Source organism: Amphiprion ocellaris, chromosome 8, assembly GCF_022539595.1.
Source record: "Amphiprion ocellaris isolate individual 3 ecotype Okinawa chromosome 8, ASM2253959v1, whole genome shotgun sequence".
NCBI lineage: Eukaryota > Metazoa > Chordata > Actinopteri > Pomacentridae > Amphiprion > Amphiprion ocellaris.
Genome location: NC_072773.1, coordinates 8,572,534 through 8,591,004, shown reverse-complemented (window position 1 = coordinate 8,591,004; position 18,471 = coordinate 8,572,534). Strand labels below are relative to the sequence as shown.

The following is an 18,471-nucleotide window of genomic DNA, read 5'->3' as shown; positions in this document are numbered from 1 at the left end:
TCAGATTAATGACAGGGTTGCTGTAGATTAATTTCAATTAATCACATACATATATATATATGCATATATATATATATGTAGGGCCAGATGAAAGCAAAAGATCCAGGAATGGATCAGAGCAGACTGGGTCAGAACCAGGAAGGCAGGAGCTGAGACTCATGGCAGGAGGCAGATGGAGCAGACAAGGAGACAAAAAGGAAAACATTAGACTTCAGCTGTCCAGCGTGCAGTGGTCTGAGCATGACTTTTATGGCGCAAGAACATGTGCTGCAGGTGGACCACTCCCCGCTGCAGGTGTCCTCACTCAAGTGATTATCCAATCCACTGCACCTGCGCACATTCCACACTCACACTCACATACCCCACTCATGCTCACGTGAGGGAAAGGGAAGGAGGGGAAAAGGAAGCAGGCTGTCGCTAAGCAGAGCTAGAGGTGGAGGGCAAAACAAATAGCAAATAGTAAGACTGGCCTTGTGATTTATATCTTACTATATTCCCATACAAATACTTTTTTTGTAGTTTTATTATTGTACTTCCTCAGAATCTGCAAAAGTTATTCCTAAAAGAAGTCAGTGGACCCCCACAGCTCCACGAGAGCCACAAATAGACTGTAAGCAAAAGCAAATCAGGTGCAATTTTCCTTCTGATAAATGGGAGCATTTCTATAATCTGCTATTTCATTTTCATAAGACATCCAAGGTAAGACTGAGGGCAAACGTGAGAGTGCGCAAACCACAAATATTAAGAGAGTGTGTAGACCACATGAGCTTTTTATTGTGTACTTAATGTAAATAGATAATGGTAAACACAAAAACAATTTATTGAGCAGAGAACAGGTCTTCATTTGCTCCAATGAAATGATTCCTTTCATGAAAATATAATGCCTTGATAAAAGGTGTTCAGAGAAAAATATTTTTCTTCAGATTTCCCAGACAACAAAAATATGATTTCATAGAAACCACAGACATTTTACCTGCTAACAGATTATCTGATCGTCTGTATCTGTCTGTACTATAGAGCTTTGTAGCCCATTCAGACCCATGCTGCAATGTTGGCCACATGGTCCGTTCAGGCGGAGGAGTTTGGATGGCCTTCACCCAGAGCCCTTCCATTCATCTTTTTCACATAGAGACATTGGAAGCGCTGCAGGAAGTCAACATCTCAACCCGTATCACACATCTGTCACCAGGCAAGACCAACCAAGATGACACCCAGAATTAACGGGATATGCAAAGTGTACAGTACAGTGACACGCTGATTTTAGTCTTCTGCTGAAACATTTTTGGTCACAGAAAATCTCACTGTAAAGTGATTGAATGCAATGTTCAGTTAGACACTTTCTGTAAAAACATTAGCAGGATAGCAAAAGCAGAGCAGACAAACAATACATAAGAGAACAATAAACACTTTATTGACTGTTGGCTGCAGATCAAAGATGTGTAGCTCCAGATTCAGAGACGCAGATACAAAGTTAGTGGCATGTAATGGTGGTATATAACTGTATGAAAGAGAGCGAGAGGAGAGTAGGAGAAAGGTGCCCAGTGCATCATGGGAGTCACTCTGCAGTCTATAGCAGCATAACTAATGAATGGTTCAGGTCATCCAGAGCAGCTCTAACTATAAATTTTATCAAAGAGGAAAGTTTTAAGCCTAATCTTAAAAGTAGAGAGGGTGTCTGTCTCCTAAATCCAAACTGGGAGCTGATTCCACAACAGAGGAGCTGATCACTGAAGGCTCTGCCTCCCATTCCACTTCTCGAAACTCTGGGAACCGTACACCTGCAGTCTGAGAGTGAAGGGCTCTGTTTGGATGATATGGTATAACAAGGTCTTTAATATAGGATTGAGCTTAGTCCTAAAGAGTTTTATGTGTGAGAAGCAGGATTGTGAATTCTATCCTGGATTTAACAGGGAGCTAATGAAGGGAAGCTAGTATAGGAGAACTATGATCTATTTTACTGGTTCCTGTCAGAACTTTGGCTGCAGCATTTTGAATCGACTGGAGGTTTTTAAGAGAATCATTTGGACATCCTGGTAATATGAAATTCCAATAGTCCAGAACTACTGTTAAAGCATCACTCTGAGATAAGGTGTTCCTGATTTTGACTATATTGTCTGTATTACAGGTCAGGTTTGTGTCTCCAGTTTACTTATCAGTCAGGGCCTGCTGTGGGTGGGTACCAGCCAGGGCATTATCCTCACTTTCCCTGTACCTACCCTGGAAGGCATCCCTAAGATCACAGGTCAGTAATGGTTACAGCAGCTCTCCTGTTCACCTCCTGACAGTTGCATGTTCTATGTGACTGAACCTTGGTATTGCATACACAGCATGTGCTCATTATTCCTTGAAAGCTGTTTGCACCGTGATCACATAATGCACCTGTGCTCACAAAAGCACTAGCCATCATTAAAACATCACAAAAGAGGGAACTGAGCCACAAGAGTTACCAGGCTAACACAGAGAGGACTGTATTACATTGACACTATAAGATATTACTATATTTTATTTTGCCATTAATATATTATACTGCATTTTATAGCATGCATTGAAGAAAAAAAAGCATATGAAGTGCTGCTAGATCACATAGTATCATGTGAACACCACAGACACTAGCCTTTAGTCAGCTATTTGGAATTCAATTCTCAGTATCCTCAACGGTTGATGTAAACTTACAAAAGTTTGGATGGAAAAAAAAGGCAAAGTTTTGACCAATACAGCTGATGTGCACTAAGATATATTAGCATTAAGACATGGGGCTAAAAGAATAGTGTGCTTTCTCTCTGGATTTGCTTGTATATTATACTTTCCAGTGGTCTCAGTAAGGATTTTGACATCAAAACATTTTTGTAAATTTCCCCCATTGACCTTAAAGTCCACTTAAACACTCTTTGTAGCTGTTTAGAACTTTGGTACCGTTTCTGCAGAGCTGTATTCAGAGCTATTATGTACGTTGCTTTGGTTCAGTTAAATTTGATTGGAATAGTAATTTATTTAATATTGTGCCCCATATGCTTTGTCCTTTGTTATGTTTTCCATTTCCCAGTGTCCATATATGTTTTGGAAGCATGATGTACACACAACTGCCTTTTTTGAGTCAGGTAGTTTATTATGAATGGTATTCTACTGCTTGATTTTAAAATTTGAAATTGAGAAAAGTCTAATTAAAATGGATTTAGCATTTATGACCGCATTTCTATTCAAACTAACAAACTAAACAGAAACAAAATGAATTCAGTCTTTACTCTATAGGCATTTAAAACATTCATAAGGTTTTTACTGGCATTGTTTGGCTCTTTACCTGCTCTTTTTTGTGTGCCTGTCATTCACGTTGCATGCTACATGTTCCCAGCCATCAGGTTCAACAAGTTTTCAACATAATATACTAAAGATTGTTTTGGGTAATTGCAGTGCTGTACCAACAGTTCACTTAAATCACAAAATATGCATATATGGCAATATTTAAAAAGTACACAATGAGCATTATTACTGTTTTTATTCTTAGCACATGCCAAAAGCAAGCTCAAGCAATTTTTTTGAGCTGATAGCAAAATTTAGCCATTAAATAATTGTACAGTACATAATATGGATAGTCAATTGTTCATTTCCGTAATTGGTAGATTATTCAACTGTCAAAACAGCCATCAGCTGTAGTCCTACTTTCAAATATCCGCTAGTTAATCAGTGTCATTTACTTCCTCCTGTCTGATGGTATGGGAATTCATGAAGAACTGTTGTACCCCTCAGGTAAAGGGATGACATCTTTGAATGCTCACTGTGGTCCAGTGGACTTCCTGGTGTCAGCCTGCAGCACACTGGCCTCCGATTTGCTGAGGCACAATTCCATTCTCAGTGCCGGGGAGGAGGGTGCTAACACAGACAGAGGAGGAGGAACAGTGGAAGATAATGTAAGAGGAGATGAAGGAGGGCAGAAGAAGAAGAGCACCTGTCTGCAGGATTCTGAAGCTCCTCCATCAAAGGAGGAAAAGCCTAGCGGAATGCTGCTGCAGTACCGCCTCCACTCTACCTGCAAGCTGCCTGGGAAACTGCTGACAGCCCAGCCAGAACTAGCAAACCTCAGAGCCCCTCCAGAATCCTTCGAACACAGCCCGGAGGATGGCTCCATCTATGAAGTGAGCGAGGACCCTGATATATGGGTGAGAGGGCGGCCACTTGATTGGGGAAAGGAAGGGGAGGTGAGGCGCAGCAAAGTAACCTCAATAGCCATCTTCTCTGGTGGAAGAGGATATCGCAGGTTAGGACAGCCAACCTCAGAAAGCACTTATTCAGACTCCACTGAAAACACAGTGCTGGTGTGGCAGGTCCCTCTCACTCTCAGCCAATGACAGAAAAGACTGTAAATTTAGATGGGTCAAGGAAACTCATCCTGACAGCCATGTCTTTTCTAGTTGTCTGCTTCATTTCAGTGGTTTGATGTGACAGATGACACCATAAGCAAGATGACATAAGGGTAACATTACATGAGAGGCCAACCAACACTGAGTAAGCAGCTCCCTTCAGGGATCTTATACATCAGGACGACCAACATTCTTCAGCTCTTTGTGCAGACGTTATCATACATAATAACAACATGCCAGACTGTGAAGGTTAGATTATCAAAGGCTTTTTACCTATTTTGCAGGCAGACATGACACATTCTGCTTCAGAATGTGCTTGGTCGTGAAGAGTTTATGTGAGATGCAGAATTTTAAATTCTATCCTGGATTTTACAGGGGACCAATGAAGGGAAGCTAATATGGGAGAAATATGATCTCTCTTACTGGTTCCTGTCAGAACTCTGACTGCAGCATTTTGTATCAGTTGGAGATTTTTAAGAGGATTATAGGGAAATTCCAAAAACAGGGAATTATAATAGTCCATCCTAGAAGTTACAAATACATGCACTAGTCATCATCACTCTGAGACAAAATGTTCCTGATTTTGACAATATTCCATAGGTGAAATAAGGCTGTCCTACAGACTTGCTTTATATGTGTGTTGAAGGATATATCCTAATCCAAATTTACCAAGGTTCTTTACAGTAGAACTGGAAGCTAAGGCAATGCTATCCAGAGTAACTATCTGGTTAGACAGTGTGTTTCTGAGGTGTTACAGACACAATAACCTCAGTTTTTTCTGAATCTAAATGAAGATAATTACAAGTCATCCCATTCTTTATGTTCTTAGGACATGCCGTGAGGTTGGCTAACTGTTTGGTTTCATTTGGCTTTATGGATAAATATAGCTGGGTGTCGTCTGCATAACAGTGGAAATGTACGCAGTGATTCCTAATAACATTTCTTAAGGAGACCACGTACAAAGTAAATAATATTGGTCCTAACACAGAATCCTGTGGAACTCCGTAACTAACACTGATATGGGTGGAAGAATCATCATTAACATGAACAAACTGGAATCTGTCTAATAAACACAATTTAAACAAAGGTGATATGGTTCCTATAATCCCAATAACATGTCTCTGTAATAACATGCTGTGATCCACTGTCTCAAATGCAGCACTGAGCTACAGCAGAACAAGTACAGAAACTAGTCCATTGTCTGAGGCTAAAAGAAGATCATTGGTGACCTTCACCAGTGCTGTTTCTGCACTGTGATGTATTCTAAATCATGACTGTTCAAACCATTTCTGTGTTAATGGTCTCATAAACTGGCTTGTGTAATCTGGGTAGATAACCTCAGGTTATTAATAGTGTGTTTTAGCAAGTTTTGAGTTATTTTAGTTATTTTGAGTTAGTCCCTTAATTTGCCTTTTCTCTTAGGAGAAATAGTACCTTAAATTAGCCACAAGGTGGTAGTAGAAGGCCGTTACTGTCCCTAAGATTAAATTTGATAGGCCTTTTTAGTGCGCGAAAAAGTGCTAGGTATGGCCATCTTACCGAATCTTTTCTTTCTCTTGCCTGCACCCAGTCCTATGTGGACACTATGCTCGAGCTAGAGCTGGATTTACTTAAAAAACAAACCATAAAAGAGGTATTTTGATACTTAAGGTAACCGCAGAAGTCACAGAAGTAGACGAGAATCATCAGACTTCTTTGAACCACATAGAAATCGATAGTGATGGTGAAATCAAAGCTTCATGAAGCAGCGAACCACTTTGAAACAACTGCTTCAAGAATGACACACTGCTTCAAAGCATTTGACACAGCCATACAGTGCGAGTGGAACACTGGACACCAGTTTGGTTTGACCACTGCTGCTCAAGCTCCTGTGATGTCATTCGGTGGGTTTCCCGGCACATACAGCTCAGGATGCGGCCATTTCTTGCTGAAGAAGCCCTTGGATGCCCAGATCTTAGGTTGTCTTCCAAGCTGTTAGTTCATCTGTATTTCTGCAGAGTGTATCCAGCTGCTAAAGGACTGCATCTGAACTTCCTGGCTATCTGGTGGCAGCTGTACCCTTACGGGCTGACAATCTGTATCTTCAGGCATGTTTGCTGCGTTAGGTTCCTTTGTTTCAGTCATTTTTGTCTCTGAAGAACTTTCAAATGTGCTGGCTTTATATAGACACAAAGCACGGCAACAAAAAATGTGTCTTTTAATAAAAAGCTTGACCTTCATAAGTGAATCACTGGTACCAAAATGACCCAATACTCAAAAAGATGGTCCCTGGTTCGCTTCCCGGCCTTCCCGGGATCTTTCTACATGGTTTGCATGTTCTCCCTGGGCATGTGTGGGTTTTCTCCAGGTACTCCGGTTTCCTCCCACAGTCCAAACATTTGCTGAGGTTAATTGATTATTCTAAATTGTCCGTAGGTGTGAATGTGAGTGTGATTGTTTGTCTGTATATGTAGCCCTGCAACAGGCTGGCGACCTGTCCAGGGTGTCCCCTGCCTTCGCCCCAAGTCAGCTGGGATAGGCTCCAGCCCCCTGTGACCCTAATGAGGATTAAGCGATTAATAATAGATAACGGATGGATGGATGGATGTACTAAAAGAAACTGGACTTGAAGACTTCAGAGTGATTCTTAATGCAATATTTCACAAATACATACGATGTCCGAAAACTTTTTTCCACCACTGTATGGAGGAAAGACCAAGGAGATCTGGACGAGGCACACAAGTTAAACATATTTTTCATCAGGTCTGATGATGTGTTTTCTCCTACCCTCCCTCCAAACATCCCTTCGACTCTCTCCTCTAAATCAGGAACAGCAGCTCTGCTCTAAGATTTCTTCCCCTATTTCCTGTTGTTAGGAGGGCTCACCATTTCAAGTAAGGAAGTTATCGAAGAGAGAAAAAAAAAGTTCTACAAACTACTCTTACACAAACAGAGAGATAAGTTCACATAGCTAATTATAAGACATCTGTTATTCCTCGGGACAAAAAATTTTTTTTAGCTTGCTTCATTAGTATTTTACTTGTTTTATTCAACACTTTAATGTTGTGGACTGTGATTAACATCACTGTAGCCCAGTTGAAAAAAATAGCTACTGATACACAGCGAAAAAAGCTTAAAACACAAAGGACTAGTATTAGAGGCAGAGAAATGGAGGGAGTGTTATAATATTGTCACAGAAAATGTAGAGCTGGAGAAACAAAGACTGACAGTGAGAGGGAGAGAAACAGAGGCCATGCTACAGTGAGAGCAAGATGAAAATGGAGTAGTTGTGGAGCACCGAGAGACAGAGAGAGAGAAAGAGAAAGAGAGCGAGCTGCTATAATCCTCTGACTATAAGCTGGAGCATCAGGGCAAGGCAGTCTCATTGTGAAGAATGGGAGATGAAACGCTGCCCTCATCCTCCGTTCTGATAGCAGATGGAAAATCCTTCAGTCTGAGCAACAGTAACCAGAAGGATGACTCGTCCTCTCTCCCTCTACTGCCTCCTCCTCTCTGCTCACACTCTCAGTCTCACAGCTGGTATGTAACTGACCTACAGCAAGCTGCTTCTTTTCAGTACTTCTGTACTGTTAGGATAAGCTGAAGAGTGGCATAGGAAACACTTTACAGCGCCTTTCAAGGTTGTATAAAGCTACATCAAGTAATTAGAGGTGTCTAATTGCCTGAAGGTAAAGGTAAGCTTGCTTTTTGATTCTTTGTTTGATGCTGTTGGTGTTGGCTTCAGGATCATATTTTGTTTGTTTTATCTTGCATTTCTAACACTGATTAGAATTATCACTTTGACAGTCAGCTTGCCAATGCACTGAGAGTGCTTCATTTTATTTCCACACCCTTTCATGCAATTTTTAGTCACTTAACTGAGAGCAACTCATTATTTCTACTGGATTTATTTTCTTCGATGGTGTAATACTGGCGCCATGATAGTGTTTTTGAATATTTTGAGTAACAGTTTGAAAGAAAGAAAGTCATGGTGGGTTAGGAAACCTATGTGCATACACAGGAGCTGACAGAGACTTATTCAGGTACGAAACAAGATGGGGACTCCCAGGTTCTGGAGCAGGAGTGACTACTGGTGGCAGCTTAGCAGCAGTCTTCTCCAGGGGGATTGTCAGCTGACTCCAGTATTTGATAAAGCGTCAACCAACTCCTAATTAGAAACAGTGTGTGCCATTGAGAGCGCTGACCTCTCGGAGATGGCCAGGATGCAGGACTGGTGTGGCAGGACCTCCACAGGGCTTAGTGGTGGACCTCCTGGGTGCTGAGGAGCGGCAATGTCTGGTGTCACCGTGAGTCATGTTTCCTCCTGGAAAATATTCCAAGTGGTGACTCCTCGGAAACCCAGGGAGGAGGAAGAGGCAGTAATCTGGCTGGGTTTGTGTGGAAATTGTCCAGTCCAAGGGCTCTGTCCAACAAGAAGAATGACAGACTGCTAGAAGACATGCAGATGGGGGTGACTGACAGCCTCCTCTACATTGGGGACCTCATCCTTTAGGATTTGATTTTATAGCTATAGCTGTCTGTTTTAGTTCTCCTTTCTCCATACAAATGAATAAGCAAATCCAAATAATCATAGGATTCATCAACTTAAAATGAAATATCTTTGATGGAGAAAATGTGACCGGGATCAGGTGGCCTTGAGGTAGAAACTGATGGCTGGGGGGGACTGATGTCCTGAGCGGAAGGCAGCTGGTTGAGTGGACCAGATAGGGAGGCCACCTAACTTGTGAGCAAATTAATTTTGACTGACTATGATTTGATTATTGTCAGATACACTAAAAACGACAACTTGTGATTGTTCATCTCGCTAAACTTTTTAAATTAATCTGACTCAGAAATAAAGCATTGCCAGTTGCAACTAACAATAACTAGTTTATCCAACAAATTTCTCTCAATGTTGCCCTAACAAGAATTTTCAAGTCATCATAACAAGTACAGTGATGTTGAGTCTCCACCAGACTCATTTCCTTGTAAGTAAACCCCGTAGGTGCTCTGCGCCCCTCCACTGTGGGCTTTGAAACCCCATAGATGAACTTTTCAATCGTAAACACGCTGTCCACATCCAAACCTGGTCTGGTCATCTGAGTTCGAGTCACAACATGGTCAGAGTCGGACATTTTTTTTGCAACAGCAATTCAACAACGTGGCCAAACTTCGACATTAAGTTGGAGAAGTAAGTGATTGTGGTAAGTGATTTTTTTTCTTTATTTTGTTACTAGAAAAGGAATGTGTACTGTATTTTCGCCCCGAACTCGTGAAGCTAATGCAGGCTGCAGGTTCACCTTAGCAGCACGACGTGCCAAACATCGTAAAATGATATGATATGTTTCCAGCTGGTTGCACAAAATTTGAGCATTTCCATAAAATGAAAGTTTTCATCATACTGTAGTAATGCTAATCTTAGATTCTGGCCCGAAACTCGGTAAGAGAATTATTGTGATTAATTTTATGAGGGATTAAGTATAAATACCAAACACTCTTTAACCATATACAACTGTGGAGTGTAAGTACATATAGTCAAGTACTGTACCCAAGAACTTAAGTACAAATTTGAGGTACTTCTACTTGAGTATTTCTATTTTATTCAATTTTATACTCCTATTTCACTGCGTCTCAAAGGCAAATGTTGTACTTTTTGTCCACAACATTTGTCTTGACAGCTTTGTGTTATGATCCTGCTCCAGCCCCTGCCCTTTTTTCCCCTTCTTCCTCTTTTTCCTCCTTTCTCCCTTGGGTCCTGGGCCTTATTTATAAAGCTTGCGTACGCACAAAACAGGGCTAGAAAGTTACGTACGCCACTTCCAACGCAAAGGTTGTGATTTATAAAAATAAACTTGGCGTGAGAATATGCGCACCGCTGCGCCAAAATTGATGCTTGCTTACGGACATTTTGGAGACAGAGGGAACGGCAGTGCCAGACGGTGAGGTGGTGAATTGAAGCCAGATTTATCCCAAACCTTTATTGTCATCACATATTACACTTGTAGAGCCGGGGTGTTATGCAGCGTTTACAATAAGACCGAAAGTACGTTTCATTTTTTTTTTTTAAAACAAGATCTTTAATAGACGCGGCAATGTCAGACAGGACCTCACACATGTTGTTCATTACGGTGCGTATTTGCTGGAGCTCATCCCGTATTTCATTTATGGCACCGATGGTGTCCCTTTGTGATTGTAGGACTCTGTCTGTCAGGATCCGACCACTTCTAGGTGTGCCATGGTCTCGGGATGTACTGGGGACAGCCAAGATTCATCCACGCTGACAGGACACGCTGTGGTCAGAACTTCCTCGTCAGCCAGCGTTTCCAACTCTAGAGTGACTGAGGACAAAAAGCATAAGTCCACTGCCTTTTTACAAGTCCATTTAAATATTTAATACATTTAATAAACAGATAAAACTGTACTTTACCGGTCTCCTCTGTGAGCTCTGCCAAATCTGTGTCTCCTTCCTTCTCTGACACGATTCCACACCCGCTGGCCGTCCCGAGGATGGATGCTATCCTGCTGTCCAGAGGTGTGGGCTCGGGTTTGCCTCTACCCCCACCTGTAGCAGACACGCTTTGGCGATGGCATGTCACTCTCTTCTTGGCCTCCACCTTCAAATCAGACCACTTCTTTTTCACCTCTGCCACAGTTCTCTCTGTGGAACTCACACTGTTGACAGAGGTGACAACTTGCTGCCACTCGCTGCCTTTTCTTTTGTTAGTGACGCCACTACTATGACCACCAAACAAAATGCTCTTCCTGGCCTCCACCTCATCCACAAGCACCTCTGTCTTGGTCTCCGAAAAATTTCCTTTTCTTTTTTCTGCCATGACTGAGCGTAAAATGCCATGGATCAGCAGCTTGTTTATATGGAAATACATTCATGAGTGACTTTGCATTGACCATTCATGGTAAAATGTGGGTGTGTCGTGGGCGGGATGTGAGGTGGATCCACCTGCGCAATCTTCCAGCTGGAGTGTGATTTATAAATGGGAAATTGCGTGCAGTTGTGCGTACGCACGGTTTTATAAATCAAGATATTTTTTGGCGTACGCCTATTTCAGGTTTTCGGCGTAGTCAAACTTTTAGTGTGGATCCTACACAATGTTTTATAAATGAGGCCCCTGATCTGTTTCTGTTTTGACCTGTCTCTTTGGCTCCCTCTGTCTGTCACCTCTTCCTCATGTCTCTCTCCGTCTCTCAAACTCCTGCTCTCCCTGTTTTACCTGCCTGCATTCTGCCTGTGTCAGCTGCAGTAATCAGCTCACTCTGGACACCTGTTCACAATCACCTCTTGCAGTATAAAGCTCAGCTCATTCAGTTACAACTTGCTGGATCATAAAGAATCTCATCCTTTCAGAGACTTTGCCCCCCTTTTGGATCCTGTTCTCCCCACTGAGCCCTGCTACCTCTCGACTGCCTCAGCCCCCATGGACTCTGCTCCTCTCCCCCTGGATTCCCTGAGTTTGCTTCCCTGTCCCTTCTGTCTAGTTTTTCCCCTGGTTTGTGAGTACTCTGTTTGTTTAGTGTAGTTGTTAGTGTTTAGGTTTTTTCCTTTGGACTTTGGTGTTGGATTTGATAGTTTTGTTTGATTTTGCATATTTCTTATTTAGCTAGATTTGGTTTTCCCCTCAACCCTGGTTCCTGTTGTATTGTCTTAGCGCTTGTTTAGTTTAACTGTCATTGAGTGTGTGTGTGTCATGGTCAGATTGTTTAAAAATGAATGGTTGTTTTGTCCTTGGAAGAACTAAATGGTGTGTATACATACTATAAGCATAATGAACTTATATGCAAATACCAGTTACATTTTTGTGGAGGGTCTTGACTGTTCCTGTGTAAAAATGTAAACATAAATACTTATCTATAATGGTGCATAGGTAAAGATGCACACAACATTGTGCATGTTAATTGTGGCAGAGCCTGCCGCTCCTGACTGGCTTGTGAGAAGGTTTCAATCAAGTTTCATTGTCTTGTTTGTTTTGTTCAGATATCAGAAGAATTTCATCAGATCACCAGCAAAGACCTCTTGGGGACTTTCAATGCATCCCTTGAAAAATATGTTCATCTCCTGCTAAAGCTGTACCGAGCTAGAAAGGCAGCTTTTGGTCCGAGGATGGAAGACCTCCTGGAAATGCTTGATGGACATATGAGTAAAGCGATGTAAGATAAAAGTGTACAAAAGCTGGAGCTCAGCCAATGGCCAATTGTTACTAACAAGCTAAAAGAGATGTTTGAATGTCATCTGACTGTTTGCCTCGACTCTTAAAACTTTGCAAATTCATGTAAACTTGCTGCTGGCTTAGACAAAGCAGCTGCTCCTACTTCTGCTGGCTACCTGTGAATTACATCAGAGCAGGACAGAAGACTGAATGGAGAGACTAACTGAACAATTCAGAGTTTCTTTCAGTGAAATTAAGTTTACATAGACTTGACTGGTGTAAAAATTACTGTTGCTCATTTAGAAACATTTATTTATATTAATATATTCATTTCTACAATTACCTATTGATGGAAAAAACAACCCAAAAGTTTTTTTTTTTTTTTTTTTTAAGTGACAGCAGAACCCAAACTGTGAATAAGCCTATTCCAGGTAATGAATATGAATGTGCGTGTTGCAATAATTTAATTATTTGCTTGGTAAATAGTTGTTCTCTAGCATTTAAAATCCATATGCTTTTTCCATTGTGTCTTTCATACTTTAGTCAGTATGGTCATGAAGTTTGCATTACATTTCATTCCAATTGGTACAGCAGTCTTAAAAACCCCTAAATTTTACTTGGGGAACTCTGGTGGTACCCTGAGTTATTACTTGGTGTACATTACTATTTTTAATTTTTTGCTTTATAGTCATTACTCTAAATTATTTCTGACTTGGCATAGAGGACAATAGTTCTATACTAATTGACATGCTTGTGTGTTTTCCTCTTAATGCTCTGTAGACATTGGACATTGTGTCTCAGAGGAAGCAAGTAGCATTGAGAGGTCTGCCCATTTTTGTTCGAGATGACCCAGCTACGTTTTTCCTGAAGTGTTTGGTGATAAGTAATGTGAAGGAAATGCTTTAAAATGGAAGTAAAAATACATATTTTGCTTGTAGTACTGTTTATCCCTCTAGATGAATTTGATGTAAGTTCCGGAGTTTAGGGAGGTAACAACGATAGAGATGTCTGCCTTCTCTCTGATTTTAAAAAAAAAAAAAAACAAAAAAAAACTAGATGGCCTTGGCTTGTGGTGCCATCTAGTTCCATGACCTTGGAGAGATGTCGACACCTCTGGTATCTCAAAAACTTAGCAACTCGCACAAAAAATATCGAGAAGGATAAGTAGCACATTTTGATAAATCATTACAGATATGACAAGTCAGTGCAGGAATTAATTTCTTTTCTCTTGGAGAAAAATACTCCTTGAAGTGAGGGAGTAGATAATTTGAGGTGGGGTTGTGTGAGTCACTGAATCCATAGTGCTTGTCCACGTCTCTGGATGTATTGCCTACAGTAGTGGTTGTCAACATGACTTCATTTTGGAGAAGCAGCAGCAGGTGTACTGATGTAGGAAGCTGAACATGTTTTCTCCGCTTGACCTTGCTGTTGAGGCAGCCTTTTCTGACAGGAAACTATTGGTATATAAGACAAATATAGGTCTGTCCCCACTCAGGAGATTCCTTTGGCAGAACCAGTAATTTTACCTTACTGAACAGAGTTACCAGGTACCAGTGCCTCACTTAGTTTTTTTTAAAAAATGGATGGCTGATGCGCAGTAAAGTAACAACTCAAATCAACTAACCAATCGAGGCAGTGGTAGACCAGCAACTCCAGTGTTCTGTGAGGTAAAATTACCTTTTCTGGAGTGGTTGCTTTGGAGAAAACGATATTTGTCTCATAATATATTCCAATTGTAAAGGCTGTCCGGTGGCAAGCAGCTTGCATATTAGTAGTAATATTGATATTTCTTGTTCTGCCTGCAGATAACAGTTCATTTATGATTAAATAATATACAGTTTAAAAAGGCAAGTTAAAACGATTTCATCAGTGTTTTATTGTGAAATGTTAAAAAGGATGTGCTTTGCATTATGGGAGAGAGACGCTCACTTGTACACACGCAGAGAGAAGCAGACACATGGGGATAGCGTTCCTCCTGTTACGTTTTTCCTACACCCACGAAAGCAATGGCTGTAAGTTTTTCTTATTATTTAGTGTTGAGGATTACTATGAAATACTTAATTTGGCTGTTGTTTATTTGTAGAGAAGCGTTTATTGTGGTTTAGTCCGTTTGATCTCAGAAATGTGTTAAGCTAATGTCCGACTATGTTAGCATGTGAATGAGCACATCAGCGTATCAATGGCGTTACGTGATAAGTTACGTAGCATGTTAGCATAGCATTCATTCATTAGTCTGATGTTTAATGGTTGTTGGTAGCACTTTGCTAGCAGTTTGTATCAATGTGACAGCTTTATAACCAAGCTAAAAGTACCCTTTCCTTTTCTCTGTTTGTACATTTGCAGTTTCACTCACAAGTTTTCACCTGTCGTCCATGACACGTTAATAAAGGAGCAAGGCGCTCACTTCCTGGCTCGTGAAAACCGAGTTTGGCTGGCTGTTTAACTGCGTTGACATACAAGCTATATATAACACGTAGAGAGAACAGTACAGTGAAAAGCCATACCATCAGTGGATGTAAAGTAAAACAACACAGCCATGGACATCGAAACCACTGTCAGAGATGATCAGGCTAAGTCAGAAGCTAGCCTCAAGAATTCCATTGCATCTAAATCTTACAAATCCACAAGTAAAGCAAGCTCTAGACACTCAACCTCTTCCAAGCCTTCTGTTGCTGAAGCAGCCATCAGAGCCAGAGCTTCAGCCGAAGCAGCACGTACCAAGTCAGCCTATGCTAAAAAGCAGTTGGAAATTAAAAGGAAGAAAGCCAGGTTAGACCTGGAAAAAGCTACTCTGGAAGCAGATTTAGAGGTCTTGGAGATCGAAAAAGAAGCAGCAGCTGGTCCTAGAAGCAGCTGCAGCTATGGAAAATGAGGATGTGCAAAGTGAGAGGAGCACTGTTCCACCACAAGTAGTTCAACAGAGAACTGAGGATTATGTGCAACGCCAAACACAGTTCAGTCTGCAAGCCAATGCTTCACCCACACATAATGAGGTTTCTCGCTGTGTGAAAAAATCTTCTCCGGCGACATCACCTGCAGTCAAGGAGGAAAAGCACACACGTATCTTCACACCTCTGGCCAGTGAGAATATGTGTGCAGCCAATTGCACACCTATTCCAAATCCACAAAATAACCTACAAAGACAATTTATCGGAGATAACTTACTCACTCCCGGTTCAGTGGATAACCAGCAAAGACAATACAATCGGCACCTTCCTCAGTACACCAGCAGCCCACCTATGATAGACTTTGCCAAGTTTCTTGCACGCAGAGAGTTGGTGACCACAGGCCTCTCAAAATTCGACGATTCACCAGAGAACTTCAGAGCATGGCAGTCATCGTTTCTCAATGCAACACAGGACTTGGAGCTCACGTACAGCGAACAACTGGACCTCTTAGTGAAGTGGCTTGGTAAGGAGTCTTCTGAACACATAAAAAGAATCCGAGCTGTTCATGTTGCCAACCCCAAAGCTGCTCTTGAATTGTCTTGGGATAGACTTCAGGAGTGCTATGCCACACCAGAAATAGTTGAAAATGCCTTGTTTAAAAGACTGGATAGTTTCCCCCGTCTGTCTGCCAAGGACAACACAAAACTGAGAGAGCTTAGTGATCTTCTCATGGAGCTGCTGGTGGCAAAAAGTGATGGCTATCTTCCTGGACTTGCTTACCTCGACACTCCTCGTGGAATAAAGCCTATTGTAGAAAAATTGCCCCCAGGCTTACAGGACAAATGGCTCAGCATAGGTTTCAGATACAAGGAAGAACACAGAGTGACATTCCCTCCCTTTTCCTTTTTTGTGGACTTTGTTTATGGCCAAGCCAAGGCCAGAAACGACCCAAGTTTTATCTTGTCCAATAGTGGCCAGTCCTACAACAAAGGTGAAAAAGCCCCATTTAAACCGAGTGGGTTCAAGACTGCTGTATCTGTGCATAAGACAAATGTCACTACAAGCTCTGATGCAGGCCCAGACAATGATCCTGTTCGCTATTGCCCTGTTCACAAGAAGACTCATCCTCTAGCTAAGTGTAGAGCCTTCAGAATGAAAACATTGTTTGAACGAAAAAAGATCTTAAAAGAGCACAAGCGGTGCTTTAAGTGCTGCTCCCCAAACCACCTAGCTAAAGACTGTCAGACTATCCTGAAATGTACTGAGTGTGAGAGTGACAGACACTGTTTTGCAATGCATCCAGACTCAGTCCATCTCTCTGCTCCATCACCCACAACTGAGCCAGATACAGAACCTCAAGACAGCCATGCACTTGAGGTGACGTCAAGGTGCACCAAGGTCTGCAGTGAAGGCAGCACTTCTCGGTCCTGTTCAAAGGTGTGTTTGGTACGAGTCTTTCCTCGAGGTCAGTCAGAACGCTCTGTCAAAATGTATGTCATCCTTGATGATCAGAGCAACCGTTCACTTGCTCGCTCTGAATTTTTCCACCTGTTTGGGGTTGAAAGCAACCTGTCACCATATTTGATGAAAACATGTGCAGGTACAACAGAGATGATAGGAAGGAAAGCAGTGGTCTTTCAAATTGAAGCAGTAAATGGAGGTGTATGCATGGATCTCCCACCTCTCATCGAGTGCAATGAAATAATGACCAGCAGATCTGAAATACCAACACCAGAGGTCGCCCTTGCACATGCCCACTTAAAACACATTGCATCCCAAATTCCAGAGCTAGATCCCAATGCTCAGATGATGATTCTACTGGGGAGAGACATGATACGCGTGCACAAAGTGAGACAGCAAGTAAATGGACCTCATAACACACCCTTTGCTCAGCGCCTGGACTTGGGCTGGGTGATTGTGGGTGAAGTGTGCATTGACAATGCTCATAAACCTGTTGTAAGTGCCTTCAAGACTCACATCTTACAGAACGGATGTCCATCTCTCCTCACTCCTTGCCACAACAGCATTGATATAAAAGAGAAACCAAGCTACGGCGGGGAGCAAAGGACTGGCCATTCTAGATGCACATCAAAGACTTCATCAGCAGAAGACAAACTAGGGCTCAAAGTGTTTGAACGTACAGAGAACGACAACAAGTGTGCCATGTCCTTCGAGGATGAGATGTTTCTAAAAATCATGGAGAAAGAAGTCCATCAGGATGAAATGAACAGTTGGATTGCCCCTTTGCCGTTCCGGTCGCCTCGCCTCTCACTCCCAGATAATAGAGGGCAGGCCTTGTCTCACCTCAGCTCTTTAAGACGCACCCTCAACAATAATCCTGAAATGAAACAGCAGTTTTCTGCCTTCATGGAAAAGCTGTTTGAGAATCAGCATGCAGAGTCTGCACCACCAATCCATGAGCAACACGAATGCTGGTACCTGCCCATCTTCGGTGTATATCACCCCCAGAAGCCAGCACAAATACGAGTCGTGTTTGACTCAAGCGCCCAGCAACAAGGAGTCTCCCTCAACTCAGTCCTGCTGACCGGGCCTGACCTCAATAACACTCTCCTGGGCGTCTTGTTACGGTTCAGAAAAGACCTTGTTGCAGTCACTGCTGATATTCAACAAATGTTTTATGGATTCCTGGTGAGAGACGACCACAGAGATTATCTGAGATTCCTATGGCACAAGGATAATGACCTGTCGAAAGAGGTGGAGGAGTATCGCATGCGTGTGCATGTCTTTGGAAACAGCCCGTCTCCAGCGGTCGCTATATACTGTCTCCGGAGAGCGGCTCAGCAAGGTGAGCCAAAGTTTGGAGCAGACACCAGACAGTTTGTTGAGAGACATTTCTATATGGATGACGGACTGATATCGCTTCCCACGGAGTCTGCAGCTATAGACTTGCTGAAGCGTACTTGTGCTTCACTTGCTGAGTCGAACCTGAAACTCCACAAAATTGCTTCGAACAGCCTCGCTGTGATGCAGGCCTTCGAACCTGAGGAACTGGCTTCCGGCATCAAAGATTTGGGTCTTGATGATGAAACTCTGCTGACCCAAAGGATCCTGGGATTGTGCTGGGAT

At 42.2% G+C, this 18,471-nt stretch overlaps 2 protein-coding genes across 5 annotated transcripts in view; both read left to right on the top strand.

Annotated features, from left to right (window-relative positions):
• LOC111566109 (rho guanine nucleotide exchange factor 10-like protein) overlaps positions 1-5,441 on the top strand; it is a 67,344-nt gene extending 61,903 nt beyond the window's left edge. For all 3 annotated transcript variants that reach the window (XM_023266513.3, XM_055012921.1, XM_055012920.1), the window contains 3 exons: positions 1,018-1,189; positions 2,126-2,242; positions 3,745-5,441. In XM_023266513.3, coding sequence (XP_023122281.2) covers positions 1,018-1,189; positions 2,126-2,242; positions 3,745-4,343 — 888 coding nt within the window. In that variant the 3' untranslated portion in view covers positions 4,344-5,441. The remainder of the gene's footprint in view (positions 1-1,017; positions 1,190-2,125; positions 2,243-3,744) is intronic.
• A 1,915-nt stretch (positions 5,442-7,356) lies between these two features.
• Positions 7,357-18,471, top strand: part of LOC111587470 (immunoglobulin superfamily member 21-like) — a 63,894-nt gene continuing 52,779 nt past the window's right edge. The window contains exon 1 of one of the 2 annotated variants that reach the window (XM_055012942.1): positions 7,357-7,874. In XM_055012942.1, coding sequence (XP_054868917.1) covers positions 7,811-7,874 — 64 coding nt within the window. In that variant the 5' untranslated portion in view covers positions 7,357-7,810. The remainder of the gene's footprint in view (positions 7,875-18,471) is intronic. The other variant, XM_055012943.1, reaches the window with a different exon arrangement.